The sequence below is a fragment of the Erythrolamprus reginae genome, chromosome 6, assembly GCF_031021105.1.
Source record: "Erythrolamprus reginae isolate rEryReg1 chromosome 6, rEryReg1.hap1, whole genome shotgun sequence".
Taxonomy (NCBI): domain Eukaryota; kingdom Metazoa; phylum Chordata; class Lepidosauria; order Squamata; family Dipsadidae; genus Erythrolamprus; species Erythrolamprus reginae.
In genome coordinates, this window is record NC_091955.1 from 57,413,633 (window position 1) to 57,436,913 (window position 23,281).

Consider the following 23,281-nt stretch of genomic DNA (forward strand, 5'->3'; position numbering starts at 1 on the left):
TTGAAGATATTTGGACTTCAACTCCCAGAATTCCCCAGCCAGCATTTGCTGGCTGGGGAATTCTGGGAGTTGAAGTCCAAATATCTTCAAGTTGCCAAGGTTGGGAAACACTGGTCTACAGAACAGAAACCAATATGACAAGAAATGTGGAAGGAAAATTACAAGAACAGTTGGAACCACTTATTTATTATTATTTATTTATTATTTGGATTTGTATGCTGCCCCTCTCCGAAGACTCGGGGCGGCTCACAACAAGTGAAACAAATCATAAATAATGCAATTAATTAAAATATTTAGAAATTTAAAAAACCCCATAAACTAACAGACACACGCACAAGCATACCATGTATAAATTAAACGTGCCCAGGGGGAGATGTTTCAATTCCCCCATGCCTGACCACAAAGGTGGGTTTTAAGGAGTTTACGGAAGGCAGGGAGAGTAGGGGCAGTTCTAATCTCCGGGGGGAGTTGGTTCCAGAGAGCCGGTACCGCCACAGAGAAGGCTCTTCCCCTGGGGCCCGCCAACCGACATTGTTTAGTTGACGGGACCCGGAGAAGGCCCACTCTGTGGGACCTAATCGGTCGCTGGGATTCGTGCGGCAGGAGGCGGTCTTGGAGATATTCTGGTCCAATGCCATGAAGGGCTTTAAGGGTCATAACCAACACTTTGAATTGTGACCGGAAATTGATCAGCAGCCAATGCAGACTGCGGAGTGATGGTGAAACATGGGCATACCTAGGTAGGCCCATGACTGCTCTCGCAGCTGCATTCTGCACGATCTGAAGTTTCCGAACACTCTTCAAAGGTAGCCCCATGTAGAGAGCATTACAGTAGTCGAACCTCGAGGTGATGAGGGCATGAGTGACTGTGAGCAATGAGTCCCGGTCCAGATAGGGCCGCAACTGGTGCACCAGGCGAACCTGGGCAAACGCCCCCCTCGCCACAGCTGAGAGATGGTTTTCTAATGTGAGCTGTGGATCGAGGAGGACGCCCAAGTTGCGGACTCTCTCTGAGGGGGTCAATAATTCCCCCCCCCCCCAGGGTAATGGACGGACAGGTGGGATTGTCCTTGGGAGGCAAAACCCACAGCCACTCCGTCTTATCCGGGTTGAGTTTGAGTCTGTTGACACCCATCCAGGCCCCAACAGCCTCCAGGCACCGGCACATCACTTCCACCGCTTCGTTGACTGGGCATGGGGTGGAGATGTAAAGCTGGGTATCATCAGCATATTGATGATACCTCACCCCATGTCCTTGGTATTTTTAGCCTGTGCAGCACTATAGAAGAGAAGATTGCAGTGAGATATAAACAGCTATTTCCACATATCTGCTGGCCTGTCTTGTGGAAGATAGATTGCAATTGTTCAAAGGCAAAAAAATAAATGAGAAGACATTTAAATGCACAAGTTTAAATGAAAAGAAGGTAGATTTCAACTAGGCACAGGGAGGAGATGTAATGGACTCTACAGTGGGGTAGAGTCTTGGCTAGGTAGGCAAAGTTGGCTCTTCTATGACTTGTGGAGTTCAACTACCAGAATTCCTGAGCCAATCATGGTAGGTCAGGTATTCTGGGAATAGAAGTCCACATGTCAAAGAAGAGCCAACTTTGCCCACCTCTAGTCAAGGAGGATTCTATCCCAATAGAGGTGCTTGAAGAAAGGCTGGAATGGCCATGCTATAATAGTACAGTAGTGCAGTCTTGTTCAGAAAATTGTATTAAATGATCTCCAAGCTCCCCTACAAGCCTTATTCCTACTTATATAAGTTTGAAAATAGCTTTCATCCACCTGGACCATTTTGTCTCTAGTTAAAAGCATAGATCTATTGAGGGCAGATCAAGTTATATCTCACCAGGGCTGGTTGGTTAATGCTGTAAATTGCTAGAAGGGGGAAAAAAACCAGTTAGAGTGGGGGAAGTCAGCTGTGGAACGTCTTTAGAAGGGGCACCACCCAGCAGGGCCTGGGCCAGAGGTTTTCAAACTTGGCAACTTTAAGACTTGTGTACTTTAACTACCAGAATTCTCCAGCCAGCATAGCTGGCTGTAGAATTCTGGGAGTTGAAGTTCACAAGTCTTAAAGTTGTTGAAATCTGGGAGCTGAAGTCCACAAGTCTTAAAAGTTGGCAAGTTTGAAGACCCCTGGCCTGGGCGGATCTGAGACCATTTAACCTTGTGGCATCAGCGAGGAGACCCATCCAGGCACCCACCCACCCACCCTGAAACCAGCTGGCCTCACCTCCGCCAGGAGAATGGCCTCCATTTGCAATCAGCCTGTTTCCCACCCGGGCGACAGCGAACTCGGGTGAGGGGAGGGATTCGGGGAGAAAAGCGACAAGCACGTGGAGCGCCCTAGCTGGCACGCCCTCCGTAGGAGGGAGGAAGGGCGGGAAAGAGGGGAGAGTCGGGGTCGGCCGCGCCAGTGAAGGAGGCGAGGCGGGCTTCCCACCTCCCAGGGGGAAAAAGAGGAACCGCTGAGGCGCGAGGCAGCTGAGGCGCAGAGGAAGCCACAGAGCGGGGGGAAGGGCGGCCGCGGGAGGGGTTCCCTGCTCGTCCGAAGAGTTGGGGCGGTGCCGCAGCTGCTGACATGTCGGCGGCACCAGAGCCTCTCCCGCCATCCGAGGAGCCCTAGGTAGCCGGGGCAGGCAAGGGGGCCATGGCCCGAGGGTCGGGGGCCACGCGAAGGCGGCCGGCTTGCCGTGACCGCGGGAGCTCGGCGTTGCCCTCGCCGCCGCTGCTACCGTCTCTGCTGCTGGGGCTGCTAGCTTGGGCTGCGGCGGGCGCCCGAGGGCAGGAACCCCTCGCGTTCCCTCACGCCGTGGCTAACCTGGCCGTGAGCGGGCAGCGGTTCTTGGTGGCCAGCGGCAACTGCTGGTACGAAGTGGCGCCTTCGCTGGAGTGGAAGGAGAAGCCCGTCTGCCCGGGGGAGTTGGGCGAGTCCTGCGGGGCGGTGGTGGCCTCGGTCAACAAGCTGCTGCTGCCCTTCGGTGGCGACCGCCTGCTCACCTGTTGGACTCAGCAGCGAGGCGTCTGTTACACGCAGAACCTTACCGAAGGGAGCGCCACCGAAGCGAAACGCTTCGGCCAAGAATTGGTGACCTACGCGTCGGATGGCGCGGTGGCCGGGCTGATGCATTGCGAGGACAACTGCTCCCGTTGGTTCCTGGTGGTGGCCACGACCCATAAACTGAACGGCTGCACCGATGATCCCCCGCCGAGCCTCGCCAACAAGGCGGTCTTCCTCCTCAAGGAAGAGGAAAGCAGCGTGGGCGAGGAGAGGCAGGTGGCCATGACGGAGGCATACAACCTGCACTTCGAGGATGCCTTTCGCTGGCAGAACTACTTCTTTTTCCCTTATTATAACAACGACAACGTGGAGGCCAAGATGCTCATCGTTGAGTACGCGAGAAACTCCTTCAAGCATAATAGCCAGTTCCTGCGATGTGGCGCCAGCAAAAAGAGCAAAATTCTTTCTTCCGCGTACCTGGAGGAACGCGGGCTCTGGGCCGGGGTTTTCGGTTCAGATTCAAGTCCCGCCACTCCGACTTCCACCGGTCTTTGCATCTTTAAGGTTGAAGAACTGAAGAAGAATGCGAACAGCTGCCAGTTCAGAGAGCCCCCCGGTTCCGAGTTCACATGGGAACCAGATCAGAAACTTCCAAAGTCCTGTGTGAGTACCTTCGGTTATTGCTGGCCAGATCGCCTGGCAACAAATCAGCTATATTTAAGATCGATTTGTTTAATTGTTGCAAGCTATGCATTTATGAGAGGCAGGACCCCAGAACGATACAGAATATTTTGGCAAGCAGATCACAATGGAAGCCAAAACTAAAAGGAAAGTTTAGGGTTTTCTGCAGGAGTGATTCACTACTGTATTTTGCAGTGATAAGACACAGCAGTCAAAAAGTTATTTCAGATTCTTTCATTGTTTTTCCATTTTTTTCATTGTTTGCTTTCCAATGGCTTCAATGAAAAAACCCCCCAGTAGATAAAGAATGCTTATGCATTGGGAAGAAAACTAATGGTATGGGACTATGGGGCTTTGGAGATGCTTTAAAGGTATCAGGGAAGAATATTTGTAGCTCACAATTGAATGAAGAGTCTTTGGTGCTCTCTAAGCTTGGTTGTTTTCTTGCAGATGTTTCATTCCCTAAGCTAGGTAACATCTTCAGGATTAGCACTACTACCAAGGTCCTCATTTAAAAGTACCATTATTCTTCTATTGCTGTGACAAAGGACCACAAATAGAGACTAACTAGCAGGGAATGAAATTTGATGGATATGGTTAGGTAGTTTGGATGATAAAATTCCTTTGGAGAAAAATCTTAGCATTCGTGCTTGAAACCACAAGGTGGTCCAAGCCAAAAGGTTAAAGCAATTTATATCTAAGCTTTCCACTAATTAATTAGTGCTTGTCTACATTCAAATTCAATTGTACTAAAAGCAATTATTTCTCTTTGTAACAGTGGAAAGCTATGAGTTCTAAAGCATTGATAGTTTTTACGGGGTATTATAATTGCTGGGGTATTGACTGATGTAGCTGACACTGCTATAAGAATCTTCTTCAGTTGCAGAATGAAATAATAGATTGGGAACTTTCAAATGACCTTTTATTGCTTCTGTTACTTTGGTATATTTGTAAACTCAAAGTAATGACATCCCTTACAACAGCAATGGTAGAAATTAGCAAGGGTTCATTGTCTTACTTTAATCTGTGTGATGATAATCGTAGAATTAGGGAAAACATATTTTTCTCCCTCAATTATGAATCTTACCTTCACATGTTTTTCAAAGGATGGGTGATCTTTTCTGAGCAGCTTGTGACAATTGGCCTAATTATTAATATTCCCTGTAAGAGTGCTGTAAATTCACATATTTAGTGTCTGTTCATTTTTTGCAACCTCTTGCTTGGGAGAGAGAAACAGTGACATGAGGAAAAAGAATGGGAGAGAGAAAGGGGGAAACAATAAAAGAGAATATTTGTAACTTGGGGTTGAAATGAAGGGTCATTTGGTTGTTCTTTGGCAGATATTTCTTTATCCAAAATGGGTAACATAATCAATGCTAGCAGTTTACCTACTTTGGGTAATGAAACATCTGCAATAAAACAACCAAACTCAGCACCAAAGACCTTTTAAAAAGGGAAGCATTGGTAAGAGGGAAATATTGTGCATCTTTAGCAACTTCTGACAGAAGGCTGAATCCATGAAGTTGCCACCTCCCACAGAAAGAAGAAATCCTCCCATCCCTTCCATCCTTAAAAGTAATGCAATAATTCCTCTAGACATAGAACCCCCTGTAGGGATCTGAAGGATTTAACAGTGTAAATGATAAAGACTTTATTTTAGTCTGAGTATTTCCTCCCCCCCCCCAAAATACATTTCAGTCAAGGTTGGGCAGTAAAACATTTTTCCTATAAACAGAATGGGGAAAAAGAATGCAATCCCATTATGTTCCTGGATATCTAGCTGCTTTCTGATGTCATCAAAGATGATACCCATTTAGAACTGTGAGGTGGAATCTATCTATTCAACAATTCCTAGAAAGCTGTGCTGGAATATTCAGTCATACTGAAAATGCAGCACAGTTTAGCTGGCTGTTATTGTATTCCTGAGGTTACTTAACATTGAATTTAAAAGATTATTTGTAGTGCATTGTGAATTGTATGCAAATAATGCACATATCAGTAACCATAATTCATTTTAACCCTACAGTAGTTTGGATAAACTTGAATAACCACATATAATATTGAGTTGTAATTTGTTTTAACTATTGTTTGAACATATTTGAATTAAAATAAAATGGCTGGACTTATAAATATGCTTATCTAATAAACAAGAAAATTATATCATGGATTAGTGTAGTGTGTAAATCCACCTTATTTTTCATTCTCTTATGTTATTTTAAAATGTTACAATCTTTCAAAAAAAATCAAAGCAATAGAGAAAATAAAATATCAAAATTTTAAAAAATGAATAAAAGCCTTTTCACAGCAGAAACTAACATGTCCCATACAGTAATACATTCAGATCCACCAACTTCTGTTTGCAATTGCTATGGCACAGAATTTCCTAGAAATTTTGTAGCCCTACCTGTTTAACAGGAAATATAGAATTGCCTGTAGGGACCAAGTAATTTGTAAATGGAAGCTAGATTAACTCCATCCTTCAAAGATAATAGGGCATTTCAAAAACACCATCTCAATGTCAGTGTCTGAGTGTATCAGTAAGAGCTCCAAACGGGATATTATTGAATTTCCTAGTCAATACCTTTGCAGGCAAATTTTCTAGGCATGTCAGTTTGAGTGGCCTCTAAGTAAGAGTGCAAGTATACAAGGAAAGTATTTGGGAATGCTGAAAGATGGATCCACAACAGATATCTCAGATATTGTAGCAGATATCTGAGATGTTTATTCCTCTGTATATCAAAATCAATGGTAATTATCACAGGGCGACTGGACCGACCGACGAGAGCCAGGGGAGCTGTAGAGACGCAGGAGTCTGAGTTAATAATAATTCGAGACACAATTTACAAGCTGGGAGTGCCGGGCGGTGGCAGCGGCCAGCACTAAAGAGATATTTTTTCCCAGGGACTTATTATTTAAAGACTTGGAGATTTATGCTGGACTTATCTAGAATTTAATTGATCCAGAGTCTGGTGCCACCTAGCTGTTGATGGCCTAAGAACTGCTAACTAATTGATTTCTAACTGATTTCCCCCTGTATTTTGTTTTTTTAAATATTTAATAATTTGGCATTTAGTACTAGTTTTAGAGTAATTGATAATTAATTAGTATTAATTTGTATTTTAATGCCATATTTTAATCCTATTTTTAATTAAATTATTAGGTTTTTTAAATTGATGGATAATTGGGGCGGGTGTAATAATATGTATGGAATGAATGATTGGTATGGGTGGGATGGCTGGGGTGGGTGGGATTATGATATGGAGAAGGTGAATGGGAATGGTGTGAATGACATATTTGGCCCATCTGACACTAAAGAGGCAGGAGGGGAGGGGGTACCTATCTCTGGGGTGGCAGAGGGTCAGAATATCCCGGTGATGCTGGGGAGAGGCAGATATGGCGGGAGCCACAGAGCTAGCCGTTCCAGAGGAGAGATCGCTGCTTAATAGCGATCCCTTGTTCCGGCTCTGTGAGCTCAACCCAGGGTACTGGTGACGAGTGTAATTCTGGCCCTGGGCTCAGGCTGCTGCTACTCAATGCCAGGTCGGTGGTAAATAAACCTCTTCACATCCGGGATCTGATCCTGGAGGAGGAGGCCGACCTGGCATGTGTGACTGAAACCTGGCTGGGTCCAGAGGGAGGAGTTCCTCTCTTTGAAATTTGCCCAGCCGAGTTTCAGATTTGGCCTCAGCCTCGACCCCATGAGCCAAGAAGAGCCTTTGCCTACATAGACTCGTTGCTCCAGAGATTGCGGGTTGTGAGTCCCTCCTGGTGAAGTTGGACTTAGGAGTTCAGGTGTGTTTCTTGCTCACGTACCTGCCTCCCAGCTGCGTGTCAACAGCCCTGCCTGTGCTGCTCGAGGAGGTAGCCGGACTGGCGGTGGAGTTCCCCAGACTTATTGTCTTGGGGGACTTTAATCTACTGTCGCTCGGTGAAACCTCTGGGCTAGCACAGGCGTTCATGGCCACCATGACTGCCATGGACCTGACTCAAGTAGTACAGGGTCCGACTCATGAGGGGGGGCATGCACCCATATTCCTCTCTGAACAACTGAGTAATGGTCTGAGACTAAGGGGCTTAGAAGTGTTGCCTTTGTCATGGTCACACCATTTTGTATTGCGGCTTGATTTCCTGGCTCCAATCCTCCCCTGCAGGGAGGCGGAACCGACTAGGTCAGGGGTCCCCAAACTTTTTACACAGGGGGCCAGTTTACTGTCCCTCAGACTGTTGGAGGGCCGGACTATAAAAAAACCCCTATGAACAAATCCCTATGCACACTGCACATATTTTATTTAAAGTAAAAAACAAAATGGGAACAAAAACAATATTTAAAATAAGAAGTAATTGAGTAATAAAGTAATTTATACATTTTTATTAACAAGTAAATTTAAACTTAAATCAAGAAACTCCCTCCATTTCTCCTTCCTTCCTTCCCTCCTTCCTCTCTACTTCTCTCTTCCCTCTCTTTTCTTCCTTCTCTCTCATTTCATTTTCCTCTCCCTCATTTTCTCTTTCTCTTTTTCTCTCTCACTCTTTCCATCTATCCCCCTTTCTGTCTTCCTCTCTATCTCTCCCTCTTTCTCTCTCTGTCCCTCTCTCTTTCTCTCTCTCTTCTCTTTCTCTGTCTCTTTCACTCCCTCTTTCTCTCTCCCTCTTTGTATCTCTCCCTCTTCCGCCCTCTTTCTCTTGCTTTCTTTCTCATTCTATTTCTATCTCTCCCTCTCTCCCTCCCTCCCTCTCCCTCTTTCTTTCTCTCTCCCTCTATTTCTATCTCTCCCTCTCTATCTCTCCCTCTTTCTTTCTCACTATATTTCTATCCTTTCTCTCTCACTCTCTATCTCTCCCTCTTTCTCTCTCTCTCTTGCTTTCTCTTTCTCATACACCACGCTGGCAACAGAGAGAGAAAGAGAGAGCGGAGGGCAGCTTGCCAGTCCACGGCCCCCTGAATGAGCAGTTCTGCATGGCCCCAGCACTGGACTTCGCCGTCGCCTCCGCCCCCATCCGGCTCTCCAGCTAACCCCCTGAATTCACCCGAACGGAGGCGGCGGCGGTTTCAAAGGACCAACATACGGTCCTTCATGGTGCTGCGTTGCTAAAGCCTCCAAACTCCGCTGCTGTCCTTGGGCATTGTTACTTCTAAGCTGCGCTGAGAGAGAGCGAGAGAGCGGAGAGTACCGGACTTCACCGTCACCTCCGCCCCCGCCCGGCTCTCTAGCTAAGAGGTAGCAATCACGTCCACCCCTTCGCCCTCCACGGTGCCCAGCCCCACACCGCCTCCACCTCCGGGTAGCGCTGCGCGCCTGAGCTCTTCCTGCAGGAACGGGTGGTGGGGTGGAAGTGGTTGGACTTATCTACACGCGCGCCTGCTGATTGGGAAGAGAGGGAAAAAAATCTGCGCCTCCAAAGAGGGGAGGGGGGGGGGAGAAAGAAAAAAAGAGTTCCAACTTGGCAGAAGGCGGAGGGGAGAACCGAGCGTGCTGCAGCAAGTTTGCTTGGCTTTCTGGGGCTTTTTTTTTTCCTCCCCTTCCACCACCCCTGTCTGAATGTCATTTGCCGCTTAGGAGTGACCCTCTCTCGGGCTTGTTGTGGATGTGGCGTGGATGAGGGGAAAAGCCCGGCTGCCCTGAAAAGCACATTTGGAAAGTCTCTGTGGAGAGCCAGAATCCCAACGAAGCTTCTTTTTTCTTCAGTAGTCGGTAAGGAGGCGAAGAAGAGGTTGAACTGGTTTTGCTAATTCGCGCTTACGGCTTTCCCCCTCATCCACGCCGCATCCACAACAAGCCCGAGAGAGGGTCACTCCTAAGCGGCAAATGACATTCAGACAGGGGTGGTGGAAGGGGAGAAAAAAAAGCCCCAGAAAGCCAAGCAAACTTGCTGCAGCACGCTCGGTTCTCCCCTCTGCGTTCCGCCAAGTTGGAACTCTTTTTTTCTTTCTTCCCCCGCCTCCCCTCTTTGGAGGCGCAGATTTTTTCCCCCCTCTTCCCAATCAGCAGGCGCGCGTGTAGATAAGTCCAACCACTTCCACCCCACCACCCGTTCCTGCAGGAAGAGCTCGGGTGCGCTACCCGGAGGAGGAGGTGGCGGTGGCCTGGGGCCGGGCGCTGGGCGCCATGGAGGGCAAAGGGGTGGACTCTTTGCTGGAGAGCCGGACGGGGGCAGAGGCGATGGCGAAGTCCGGTGCTGGGGCCATGCGGGGCCGCTCATCCAGGGGGCCGTGGACCGGCAAGCCGCCCTCCACGCTCTCTCTCTTTCTCTCTCAGCGCAGCTGAGGTAACAGTGCCCGGGGACAACAGCGGAGCTCGGACGCTGCAGCAACGCAGCGCCGAGAAGGACCAGGTCCCTTGAAGCCGCCGCTGCCTCCATTCGGGCAAATTCAGGGGGGTTCCTGAATCTCCTGTCCATTCACCGTGGAGGATGAGGTGAGGAGGAGACGGTGCAGAGGCAAGGGGCGGGGACGAAAGTGGGCCTGCAAGGGGCCAATTGCAGGCCCGCTTTCCTCCCCACCCCTTGCCTCTGCACCGTCTCCTCCTCACCTCATCCTCCGCGGTGAATGGACGGGAGATTCAAGAGCTTATTATATCTATCGATAAAATCTCGTGTGCTCCCTGCGGGCCGGATAAATCGCCTCAGCGGGCCGCATCCGGCTTGCGGGCCGTAGTTTGGGGACCGCTGGACTAGGTGGTTCTGCCCAAGATGCCTGATGGACACAGAGAGCTTTCAAAGGGCACTTGGGGTTATACCAGATGCACTCGTCCACAGTTCAGCAGAGTCTCTTGCCGTGGCCTGGAATAAGGCTGCGACTGAGGTTCTTGACCGAATTGCACCATTGCGACCTCTCCAAGGCACTAGACCCTGGAGAGTTCCTTGGTTTACTGAGGAGCTCCGGTAGTTGAAACGCCAGAAGAGACATCTAGAGAAGCGATGGAGGAAGAGTAAGTCCGAATCCTACCGAACACTTGTAAGAGCTCATATTAAGACTTACAAAGTGGTGCTCAAGGTGGCAAGATGTGTGTACCATGCCGCCTTGATTGCATCAGCGGAATCTCGCCCGGCCGCTCTGTTTAAGGTGACCCACTCCCTTCTTAATCAGGGGGGAGTTGGGGAGCCTTTGCAGAGCAGTGCCGAGGACTTTAACACATTTTTTGCTGATAAAGTCGCTCGGATGCGGGCGGACCTTGACTCCGATTGGATAACAGAGTCAACTGACAACGAGTCAGTTGAGGTAACTGTGTCTGTCCTTGTCCATCTGTCTGGGAAGAGTTTGATTTGGTGACACCTGATGAAGCGGACAAGACCATTGGAGCTGTGAGTTCCAACATCTGTTTGCTGGATCCGTGTCCCTCCTGGCTGGTTTCAGCCAGCAGGGAGGTGACACGGAGCTGGGTCCAGGAGCTTGTGAACACTTCTTTGGGGAGGGGGTCCTTCCCGGTTCCCTACAAGGAGGCACCCCTCCTCAAGAAGCCTTCCCTGGACCCAGTCGTGCTTAATAACTATCGTCCAGTCTCCAACCTTCCCTTTATGGGGAAGGGTTGTTGAGAAGGTGGTGGCGCTCCAGCTTCAACAGTCCTTGGAAGAAGCCGATTATCTAGGCCCTCAACAGTCGGGTTTCAGGCCCAGCTACAGCACGGAAACTGCTTTGGTCGCGTTGATGGATGATCTCTGGTGGGCCTGGGACAGGGGTTTATCCTTTGTCTTGGTGCTTCTTGACCTCTCAGCGGCTTTTGATACCATCGACCATGGTATCCTTCTGTGCCAGCTGGAGGGGCTGGGAGTGGGAGGCACTGTCCTTCAGTGGTTCTCCTCCTACCTCTCCGGTCGGTTGCAGCCAGTGTTAGTGGGGGATCAGAGGTCGACCTCTAGGTTTCTCCCTTGTGGGGTACCTCTCCCCCTGCTATTTAATGTCTACATGAACCCGCTGGGCGAGATCATCCAGGGACATGGAGTGAGGTGTCCATGTCCAGTCAACGAAGCAGTGGAAGTGATGTGCCAGTGCCTGGAGGCTGTTAGGGTCTGGATTGGTGTCAACAGACTCAAACTCAACCCTGATAAGACGGAGTAGCTGTGGGTTTTGCCTCCCAAGGACCATTCCATCTGTCCATCCATTACTCTGGGGGGGGAATTATTGATCCCCTCAGAGAGGGTCTGCAACTTGGGCGTCCTCCTCGATCAACAGCTTACATTAGAGAACCATCTTTCAGCTGTGGTGGGGGGAGCATTTGCCCAGGTTCGCCTGGTGCAGACCTACCTGGATCGGGGCTCACTGCTCACAGTCACTCATGCCCTCATCAACTCGAGATTCGACTACTGTAATGCTCTCTACATGGGGCTACCTCTGAAGAGGCAAAATGCAGCTGCGAGAGCAATCATGGGCTTCCCCGGTATGCCCATGTTTCACCAACACTCTGCAGTCTGCATTGGTTGCCGATCAATTCAAAGTGTTGGTTATGACCTATAAATCTCTTCATGGCATCGGACCAGAATATCTCTGGGACCGCCTTCTGCCACATGAATCCCAGCAACTGGTTAGGTCCCACAGAGTTGGCCTTCTCTAGGTCCCGTCGACGAAACATTGTCGTCTGACTGGACCCAGGGGAAGAGCCTTCTCTGTGGCGGCCCTGACCCTCTGGAATCAACTCCCTGCGGAGATTAGGACTGCCCCCACCCTCCGTGCCTTTCGCAAACTCCTCAAAACCCACCTCTGCCATCAGGCATGGAGAAATTGATTCCCCTGGGCCGTTTCCATTTTATATATGGTCTGTATGAGATGTATGATTGTTTTTATGTTAAGGGTTTTAAACTGTTTTAAATATTGGATTTGTACTGTTTTCTTATTGTGAGCCGCTCCAAGTCCTCGGAGAGGGGCGGCATACAAATCTAATAAATAATAATAATAATAATAATAATAATAATAATAATAATAATAAAGATTCTTCACTTAACTTTGCTCCAGGCTTTGTTCGAGTCCTATATAGTTAGCTATTATGATGAGAAACTTCCTTGAATAATTTGGCAGTGATTTGCTTCGTCCATGGGAAATTATGTCTGTCAATGCTCTCTGTCCATCTATAATAATTGGACTGGAGCACATTCTCATATATTTATTTGAGCCAACACTTTAACGGAGAGAGCTTCAGATAATCCTTGAGAGAGCCACATCCAGGTTCTATCCCAAATGGGGCTGTGATTGAGCTACAGATGCTATCTTTATATTGTCAGACCAAAATGCTGGCAATCAATGTGTCTGTATTTGTTAAGTGGGATGCTTGCCTCTATTATATTCGTACAAACAACAATAACCAAACTGAGCAGATAAAGGCTTTTGAACACCTATTTTCAATTCTCTATGTCCTAGAAATGTCAATCTTCAAATCTTACACTCCATGCACAATTATCAGATAAAGCACTAAGTGCTAACTGCCTGTAGCAATTAATATTTACAGAACTAAAGAATCAAGACTTTTGCAATAGTACAGTGCTGTGAATATAAAGATATCCTTGTACTAGAAGTAGTTCAGTCCAAATTTCTGAGATATTTAGTTAGAATTATTTATTCTGTTGAAATTCACTCTTCATTTTCTTAAAACCAGGTATGAAAAAGTTGAGTTGAACTGATTTTGGCTCTGAGAACAAAGTGAATTGGATTCAACCAAAAGTAGATACTGCTTCTTAGTCTACTTTTAACTCAACTTTGTGTTGATTATTTTAATTTTTTGAATCTGTGGTGCATGCCATATGTCTATTAGATATTTTATAAGTTTTGAATTTTAATTGAATTTATATTTTGCAATTTTAATCTGTTTAAAATATAGAAATATTAATTATATGGGATTTTTAAGGTGTGTAAATAGGTCGGTGGATTTTAAATCCAGATTATAATTTTCTTAAGCAAATATTCGTTGCGGGTTATATATTATTGCATTCTTTCATTGTTGTGTATTCATTTTTTGTTACTGTCTTATCAATATTTTAATATTGACATTTAAAATTAACTATCATCTGTTGTACAATTTTTTAAAAAATTGATATTTTTTGCTACTTTCTGTGTTCTGCAGCATAAAATTCAGACCAATTTGTAGGACAATTTCCCATGTTGATCTCACCTGAGTTTAATTTTCAGCAGGTATATGTGTGTGCGTGTAGTAACACCGTACAATTTAATATTCTATCCAATTTGGTAGTAACTTCAAGGGATATATTCAGGGGTAGGCTGCTGGCCGGACGGGGGGGGGGGGGGGAAACGCAGTGGGGTAGTGAAAATGGAGCTCCACCCCAGAGCAACCATTTGCACTGAAAGATGTTGAAAGAAAATGCAGGGCATCCTGCATAAGCCATGCCCACAGTGTGGTAGTAAAAAAATTTGTAGCCCTTCACTGGATATATTCCATAGTGTGATAATATAGTTTCTGGTTTTTTTAATCTTCACTTCTTAAAATTGGCATATAAATTTTGTTTGTTTGTTTACTTGGATTTCTCAGCCACCCTTTTCCAGGGCACTCAGGGCGGCTTACAGGACAAAATCAATACAAATACAAAATTAATAAACCCAAGTATAAAGCCTGAATCTAAACCCCCAACAATTTAAAACCATTCAACCAGATTCATTCCAAATTACAGTCATACTATTTGCAAAAGTTTATATACTTTTGCAAATTTCATGTTGAGGAATTGTTTTTCCCTTCAGAAATTATTTCCCTTTATATATAATATAGTGTATTTTAATATTATTCTGTTTCTACTTTCCATCACTTAAAGAAGCTGAAAGTGCAATTTAGACAATTACCGAGTAGGCTAAGCTACTCGGTAATTGTTGTCTGTTTGTATGTATGCATGTATGTATGTATGTATGTTTTTATTTTTATTTTTAACATTCTTCTATATATAAGAAATGTTAAAATTAGTTCAGATCTTGGAGTTTTTATATGCGTAAAGAATAAGCAGATATATAATCATCAGGATGACTCGACAATTAAATATCACCAAGCCTCACTGATTTCAGTTGAAATGATTTGAACATGTTTAAATTTCCATTACCGACAGTAGATTTAAAGATACTTATTGGCAAACAGCAAAAAATAATGTCTAACTAACTGAACATATATTGAAAAATTGATATTACTTGATATTACTTAAGAGAGGTGATATTACTTAAGAGAGGAAGGAGAAACCTGGAATTGTAATAGTAACATACAATTTAGAGGATTTTTTATTTTAAAAGTTTACTCAAATCTTAAGATTTTATGTATATGCTTAGTTACATTACCACCTTATGACAGAACATAGAAAATATATAGCTTGATTCACATTTCAAGTAAAAGTGCAAATGTTTATCATATGGGTCAAAATTATTTGCTGCTGTAGTAATATTGTTATTTGTTACCTTCCCAGAAGAGCCATGGAGCTGTCGGCCGGTGGGGAGGCTCAAACAAAGGTGGAGAATCCCAATAGGGAATTCCAGAGGCGGAGCTTTGACGTCACAGAGACGTCCTTCCTGGAGTCCATGTTTTGGACGGCCAGGAGGGACGTCTCCGTGACATCAAAGCTTCGCCCCTGGAATTCCCTATTGGGATTCCCCACCTCCATTTGAGCCTCCCGACCGGCTCTTCTGGGAAGGTGACAGCTGGGCAGCGGTGCTTCTCAGCATTCTGCCGAACCTGAATGCAGAACCCGAACTTTTGCTGAACTTCTGAGTTCAGCGTTCAGGAGAATGCCAAGAAGTGCCCCAGCTGTTTCGGAAAGTGACAGATGGGCAGTGGCGCTTCTCGGTATTCTCCCGAACCTGAACTTTTGCCAAACTTCCGGGTTCGGCGTTCGGGAGAACGCCAAGAAGCGCCCCGGCTGGTTATGATGGCCCTTCATGAGTGGGACTTATGATGGAGTTCCAGCCATCACAGTGTTCCTGTGGCCCTGTAATCACAATCTGGGAGCTTGCTGTGCGACTTGCAATTGTAGTGTTGTAGCAAGCTACAGTCATGTGATCACAATTGTTGAGATTCCCTGACAGCTTCCCACATGAAAAGTCGATGTTTTTAGTTTTTGTGTTGTCTCGCTAAATAATGACAGCAAGCATATCTTGAGACTTGTAACTAAATTTTCTGCCATTCATGCTGTTAATCTTACAGGATCATCATTTATTTATTTCATTTTTAATCCTGCATTATTAATATTATAAGTAACTCAAGGCGGCGAATACATTTTGACGTGGGTTGGACTGAGAGCGTGATTGTGGCTACCTCTTGCTTCTCCAAACTTCCCATTTTGTAAGGGTCTTTCTCAGAAATGTAGGCCACTGTGTTTCTGAGATATTAATTTTTAAATCAGATTACTGTACTCTGTTTCTTTGAGTGATCACATCCAGCAATTTTTAACGGAATGTTATATGTTTTAAATTCAGAAGATTCTAACCTAAAGTGATATTTATTCCTAATTCTGAAAACAGTTGCCTAGAAAAAATAATGATATGACTTAGGTTTATTTCTTTGTCACCGTCCTGAGGAATAACTCTTCCAATATGCGAGAGAGGATAAAGAATCTCCCCAGATTTAAAGCTATTTAAATTAGACTTAAATATCCAATCTCCCCAGTTTTAAGTCTTATTTGTTGTGGGAAAAGATTGTGCATCTAGATTCTGGGACATAATAAATAATAATAATAATAATAATAATAATTATTATTATTATTATTATTATTATTATTATTATTATTATTATTATTATTATTATTTATTAGATTTGTATGCCGTCCCTCTCCGTGGATTCAGAGCGGCTCACAACAAAATAACCCAGTATAACAAATCTAATATTAAAAAACATTTAAAACCCAACATTAAAACCATGCAACACAATCATTCCATGTATGAACTATATATACCTAGGGGTATCTTTAATAATAATAATAATAATAATAATAATAATAATAATAATAATAATAATAATAATAATACACTTTTTGGATGCTTAAATAGGAAAGTATTTTTAATAGAGAATGCAATGCTTCAAAAATGTGCATCTGTCTTCTGTTCCCAGTCATTTATTCAGCATCATAATTGTATTGGAAAGTACCAGTATTGGCAGGATACTTCTTATTATCTTCTCTATTTAAATAATAGAATTGGTAATGAACTGTGAAAATGTGGCTTCAGTGGAGAATATAATACATAATGAAAATGATCTCTGAGTGGTCTTTTATATTTAGACTGGAACTAAGCCTGGCATGGGTATTCACCAGTATGACCCTCCCTCCTCCCCCCCTTTTTTTCATCACATTACCTTCATCTCATCCCCAATCCATATTAAGGCTGACCTTAGGTGCTCTGGTATTAAAGTTGTTTTCCCCTTTAAGTGGGTAAGAAGCCATGGCAGTTGTTATGGCTTAGAGATATGCATTGCAAGATATGCCAGATGCTCCAAAAACCCAAAGGATCATATTAAAGTTGTGTTTCTTTTTCTATGGCATATTTCTATGCCACTTGATAGTTACATGAGCCCGGGTGGCACAGTGGCTACAATGCAGTACTGCAGGCTACTTCTGCTGCCTACCGCTTGCCTGCAATTTGACAGTTCAAATCTCACTAGGCTCAAGGTTGACTCAGCTTTCCATCCTTCCAAGGTCAGTAAAATGAGGACCCAGATTGTTGGAGGCAATATGCTGACATTGTAAACTGCTTAGAGCGGGCTGTAAAGCACTCTAAAGAGGTATATAAGTCTAAGTGGTATTGCTATTGCTACATCACGAACAATGCTGAAAGGACAGCTTAAGAACAACTATTAAACCAAATTGTGCCTCTTGATTATAAAGAGAAAACCATTATGCTAAATCAGGGGTGGGCAATTAATTTTGCCATGAGAAATTAGGATGGTTTTAGAGGGCTGGACTAATATAATTAACTCAGTTCTATCCAATATTGTAAAGACCAGACCCTGACCTAAACACCCAGACCCACTCTACAGATCCCTAATTGTTTGCTTTACAGCAACACGGTGCACCACAATCACTGCGCTTGAGTGTTTGCGTGGTTTCTGTGCTCGGCCGCTCTCAGTAGGAGGTCGGGGTCTGCTCCAGTGTGAGGATCAAAGAGCTCACAGCGTCTGCCGGGACTCCTCCGGTTCCTGCTTTCCTCATGATTCATCAGGAAAGCAGGAATTGGAGGAGTCCCGGCAGACTCGGTGAGCTCTTTCATCCTCGCACTGGAGCGGACTCTGACCTCTGCGGACCGGTCAAGGATAATGGGCGGGCCGGTCACAGACAGCGGGTGGGCCGGATGCGGCTTGCGGGCCGCCCCTTGCCCAGGTCTGTGCTAAATGGTAATAGATAATAGGCAATATGACATAATCTAGTTCAGCAGTTTCCAGAATATTGTATGTTAACCAGGCAGGAGTTCCTACTTACCACCGCTACCGATGCGCTCTGCGTGCAGCTCTGGGTGACCGTGCAGCGCATATCCAAGTGAGATTTTATTTCTGCGCGTGTGCAAGAAGCAAAGTCTTGCGAGGGGATGCAAGATTTGGGTGATTTTTTTTGTTTCCATGCATGTGCGGAAAAAGTCACAGAAATCTCATCCGCATGCACAGAAGCAAAAAATTTGCCAAAATCTCACACGCATCCCTTTACAAGATTTTACATTCTGCACATGCACAAAAGCAAAATCTCACTCAGACACACACATGTGCCTATCAGAGCTGCGCACACACATGTGCCTATCAGAGCTGCGCACTTAGCTCCATTTTTGCTACCAGAGCTATGGTGTGGGCCGTACCAGTAGCAACCTACCACTGATGTTAACTGAGAATTATTGAAACTGAAGTGTAGTATAACTAGACTTGGAGTAATGGATCAAGCTTTGGCTTACAGCAATGTAAAAGTTGGCAATTTTTTTGCCAACGTTTGGCGAATTTTCTGGCAAATTTTAACAGTGCTATTAAATATGAAGGTTTTAATTAACTTCATTACAAATATAATAACACAATGAATGTGTCATAAATAATTATTCAGAACTATAATATAAATTTAAGAAATACATGCAGAATTGAATTAGAGATAATAGAGTAGGTTTGTCTTTCTAAAGTAGATTTCCCATTATGATTCCACGAGCCCTGAAAGTAAAGAGCTACATAAAACTAAATTATAAAAGATATTTCAAAAAAGGAGATGAAACATTTTGTACAGGATTTCCTGTTTTTCATACTTTCTTTTAGCACTGTGAAATATTGGAGCAAAAGCAACATGCAAACACTGAGGGCATAAAATGAATATTAGATTTAGCTGCATCTTAAGAAAAAAGTAATTTTTAAAAAGGTGCCCCATGCATTGGAAAGAAAGAAATGTATACTACTGAATGGCTCCCGTTTACCTATAATTTTTAGACACTAATATATTTTATACATTGTTGTATATGTATCATATATCAAGGGATATATGATACTTAATGTATCATGGGAAAGAGTAGTAGGAGTCTTCACTAATGCATTATGAGAACTTTCATCATCTAAAAATACCACACATTTTTTTGGTACAAAAACGGTATGAAAATGATACATTACATTATATGATATCCAATCACATAACTACTGGTGCATTACTTGTATTGGAAGAAATATCCATCTGGTTCAGTTCCAAACCGGGAGAAAGACACTGGAAACATGGAGGGTGATTGGAAACATTATTTAATGATGAAGCAGAACCACATAGGTGGTTCTGGTGCAGCTGACCACATAGAGTAGAGAGTGGGGAGTATTCATACCTTCTCTTAGGTTTTGCATTTCAACTTCCTGTTTCTGTGCAAGAACATGTATTCTATTGGCTATTGTTAGACTCCCATGATGCCATGTACAAATCCTAAGAGTTTGTTTAAGCTAAGTTTGATTGAAGCAATGAATTGAATTGAAGCTGATGAAATGAAGGGGCTTGTTGGACAATTCCTACTGTGGATGAAGGCTAACCCTATCTTTGTTCAGACCTTGCTGCATGGAATTTGCTTATGAATAGAGTTATCTACCTCTTTATCTCTTTATCTACCTCTTCATGTGTGCTGACATCTGCTGAGGGCTACTAAGAAAGATGGGGCAATTAAGAGTGAGTCTGCTCTCTGCCTCTAAAAATTACTTCTTCATTTCTCATCCAGGGAAATATGACATTCTGCCTTTTTAATATTTTGCAAAATATACTGCTCAAAAAAATAAAGGGAACACTTAAACAACACAATATAACTACAAGTAAATCAAACTTCTGTGAAATCAAACTGTCCACTTAGGAAGCAACACTGATTGACAACAATTCCACATGCTGTTGTGCACATTCAACTTTATACAGAACAAAGTATTCAATGAGAATATTTCATTCATTCAGATCTAGGATGTGTTCTTTGAGTGTTCCCTTTATTTTTTTTGAGCAGTGTATTTCATTTTTTATGGTGCTAACTTTCTACACATGAACACCTCTGAAAACAAAATCCATAATGGGTAGTATAACCTTGTTCTACCTAGTGCCTTCCAGATATTTTGGGGTTCAAAATGCCCAGAATGCCCCACTTGACCATTACCCATCACTACAATTCTTCTTTCAGAACAGAATCATTGACAACAAGAAATTCACACATATTTAGATTTATATTGTGAGTGCACTTTGTCCACCTCTGGTGATGTCAGATTCTGAGGAGGATGAGCCAGGCCCCTCTGGGTACCCTGGGCAGTGGGGTTGCCAGCTGATGCAAAGAGTGAGAGTGAGTGGGAAAGTGACCGGCGTGAACTCAAGGAACCACCAGAGGGGGTTGATATAACAATGGGGGAGTGGTCCCAGTCAGAGAATGAGGAAGACATTAGAGAGGATAATCCGTGTTTAGATGCCAGGTATAGGAGATTTCTGAGAAGGCAACAAGACTTGCATAGTAAAAGGAAATAAGCTTTATCTCTTTGGGGTTTAATGTCACTTCCAGTCAGTATAAAAACAAAGGATTTGGGGTAATTGGGTGTGAGGTTTCAACACTGCTCATGGAGGAGGTGTTAGAGTGTGTGTGTGTGTTCCTGCTTTACAAAGAGACATTCTTGGCCAGACGATATTTGCCTTAGATTTCGATGAGCTGTTTTATTCTCTTGTATGATGAATGGCCCTCTCCTATCACAAAGTAATGCAACTAGGCCAACTTGGCATCTTTCCTGGACTTTGTTTACGTTTCACCTCAGAGAGAAGAATTACTCCCTTCTATTTGGCATTGAGTCTATTTTTGCTTTATGCTGCCTTTTGCTAATAAAGAGTGTGATTTTAATATGAAATAGTGGACTTTTGGGACAGTGGTTTTGCTCCAAGAGGCTGTGAATGGAACATCTATGATTCAAACCTTCACATTTTCTGGGGGGTTTTCTGTTTCAATCTCTATATTATTAGCTTTAATCCTCCTTCCTCCTCCTATTTTCCCCACAACAATGAACCTGTGGGTTGAGAGAGAGTGATTGGCCCAAAATAACACAATTGACTTTCATGGCTAAGGAAGGACTTGAACCCACAATCACCTGCTTTCTGGCCTTAACCACTAGACCAAACTAGCTCTTTATGTGGTATACTTCTTCCTGTATTTTTTGGACTCACATAGCTAGCAAGAAACTAGCTAGGCTAAATCTTAAAAACTATGCTTCTAAGGACATGGTTGCTGCAGTGTTTCATATTTTTCTCTGATTTAATTATGCGAATTTTTTTTTAAAGTATATTAAATATATATTATATTAATCCTAATGAAAAGGTGTTGTTTTGAAGTCTACTTGAGATAAAACACCACCTAAAATCTATAATGTGGCAACAAATCTTCCTACAGATATTGATAGTTACAGAATATTATTTCAGTTATGATTTAATGATGTACTGTATTCTAAAGTTTTGTTTCTTTGTTCATTCTGTTTCAGGTAAAGGTTACATGGCCAATCAACAACTCAACTTTTCTAAGTCATTTTAATTTGGTTTCAGTTTATGCCACTGTGCTATTGAACAAGATAGTGTTTTTTTTAGGGACAGGAAATGGGCAGCTATTGAAGGTAGGTTATGCCATGAATCATTATGATTTCATCAGTTCATACAACAAGTTTATATAAAATGGCAGAAAACTGTTCATATTTGGATTTATTTTTATTCAATGTTTTTATTCAAAAAAATATGGCATTAATATAAATAATTAGCATACTTAATTTTTAAGAACTCACAAACATGCAATTTATCTCTCTTTTTTGAATGGAGTAAAACAGGTTGGTGCATGCATGCACGTTTGCACTATTTCCATGTTTAGAGCTTCCACTTTCTATAAATCAAATAGAAAAGCTTTTGAAGGAAGGTGGATTTTATGTTGTTCACTAGAACTTTGCATTTAAAAAAAGCTGCTCTTTAAAAAATTACATTTTTTTGCTACTGTACATTTGATTTAATATTGTATTCATTTGATTTTATTGTGGTATTTTGAACAACACATAGAAGTTACATATGCTACAGTTCAGGGGTGGGTTCTAACTTACCTTGCTGCCAGTTCGTGGTGTGGCCACGCCTCCTGTGTATGCGCATGCGCAGTGCCAAAAAAACCAAGGGGGAAAAAAAGCCCAAACCAAAATGGCGACCACATGCACCTGCCAAAAATTCAACTTCTGCACATACTCAGAATAAATTTAAAAAATAAATTTAAAAAGATGGCTGCGCCCACGGATTGGCACCAACCAAACTGGTTCCACGACATCATCATTGTGGGTTGCTACTGGTTTGGGAAAAGTGGTCCAAACCAGGAGGAACCCACCTCTACTACAGTTTACCAACTGGCTAGGCTGGGCTCATACAGTAAGCCATTATAATTGAAGTTACATAATGATTTTGCACAATATTGGAATATACCATATGTTTTTAATGTAATAACAATATCTATAACTATTTACACTTTTTTAAACTTTAATCTTTATGCATGTATGTATGCATGTATGTATGTATTTATTAATAGGATTTATATGCCACGGGGCGGCTTACAATATATAAGGAAACAATATACATCCTAAATCCAATTAATTTAAGTTAATAATCTAAAAAAACCTCAAAGCCAATTAAAAAACTTTCATACCCATTCAGTCAACAAGCTCAAAATACATTTGTCAGTCTGGGGGTAGTGTCTAATAACCCCAAGTCTGGTGGCATCAATGAGTCTTCAGACTTACAAAAGGCGAGGAGAGTGGGGGAAATACGAATCTCTTGTGGGAGCTGATTCCAGAGGGGCGCCCCCCCCACAGAGAAGGCACTTTCCCTAGGCTCTGCCAAACAACATTGTCTGGTTGACGGGACCTGGAGAAGGCCGACTCTGTGGGACCTAACCCGTCCTGGGACTCATGTGGCAGAAGGTGATGCCATTTAGGGCTATGTCTGTCTGTCTGTCTGTCTGTCTGTCTGTCTGTCTGTCTGTCTGTCTGTCTGTCTGTCTGTCTGTCTATCTGTGTCTGTCTGTCTGTCTGTCTGTCTGTCTATCTGTGTCTGTCTGTCTGTCTATCTATCTGTGTCTGTCTGTCTGTCTGTCTGTCTATCTATCTGTGTCTGTCTATCTGTCTGTCTGTCTATCTATCTATCTATCTATCTATCTATCTATCTATCATA

General features: G+C 43.5%; 1 protein-coding gene across 1 annotated transcript in view; it reads left to right on the forward strand.

The window, feature by feature from the left end:
- The first annotated feature begins 2,489 nt into the window (after positions 1-2,489).
- The window catches only part of PLXNC1 (plexin C1), an 81,882-nt gene continuing 61,090 nt past the window's right edge, over positions 2,490-23,281 (forward strand). Inside the window, exons 1-2 of the mRNA XM_070755837.1 lie at positions 2,490-3,667; positions 21,571-21,699. Of these exons, the coding sequence (XP_070611938.1) occupies positions 2,654-3,667; positions 21,571-21,699 (1,143 nt within the window). The 5' untranslated portion in view covers positions 2,490-2,653. The remainder of the gene's footprint in view (positions 3,668-21,570; positions 21,700-23,281) is intronic.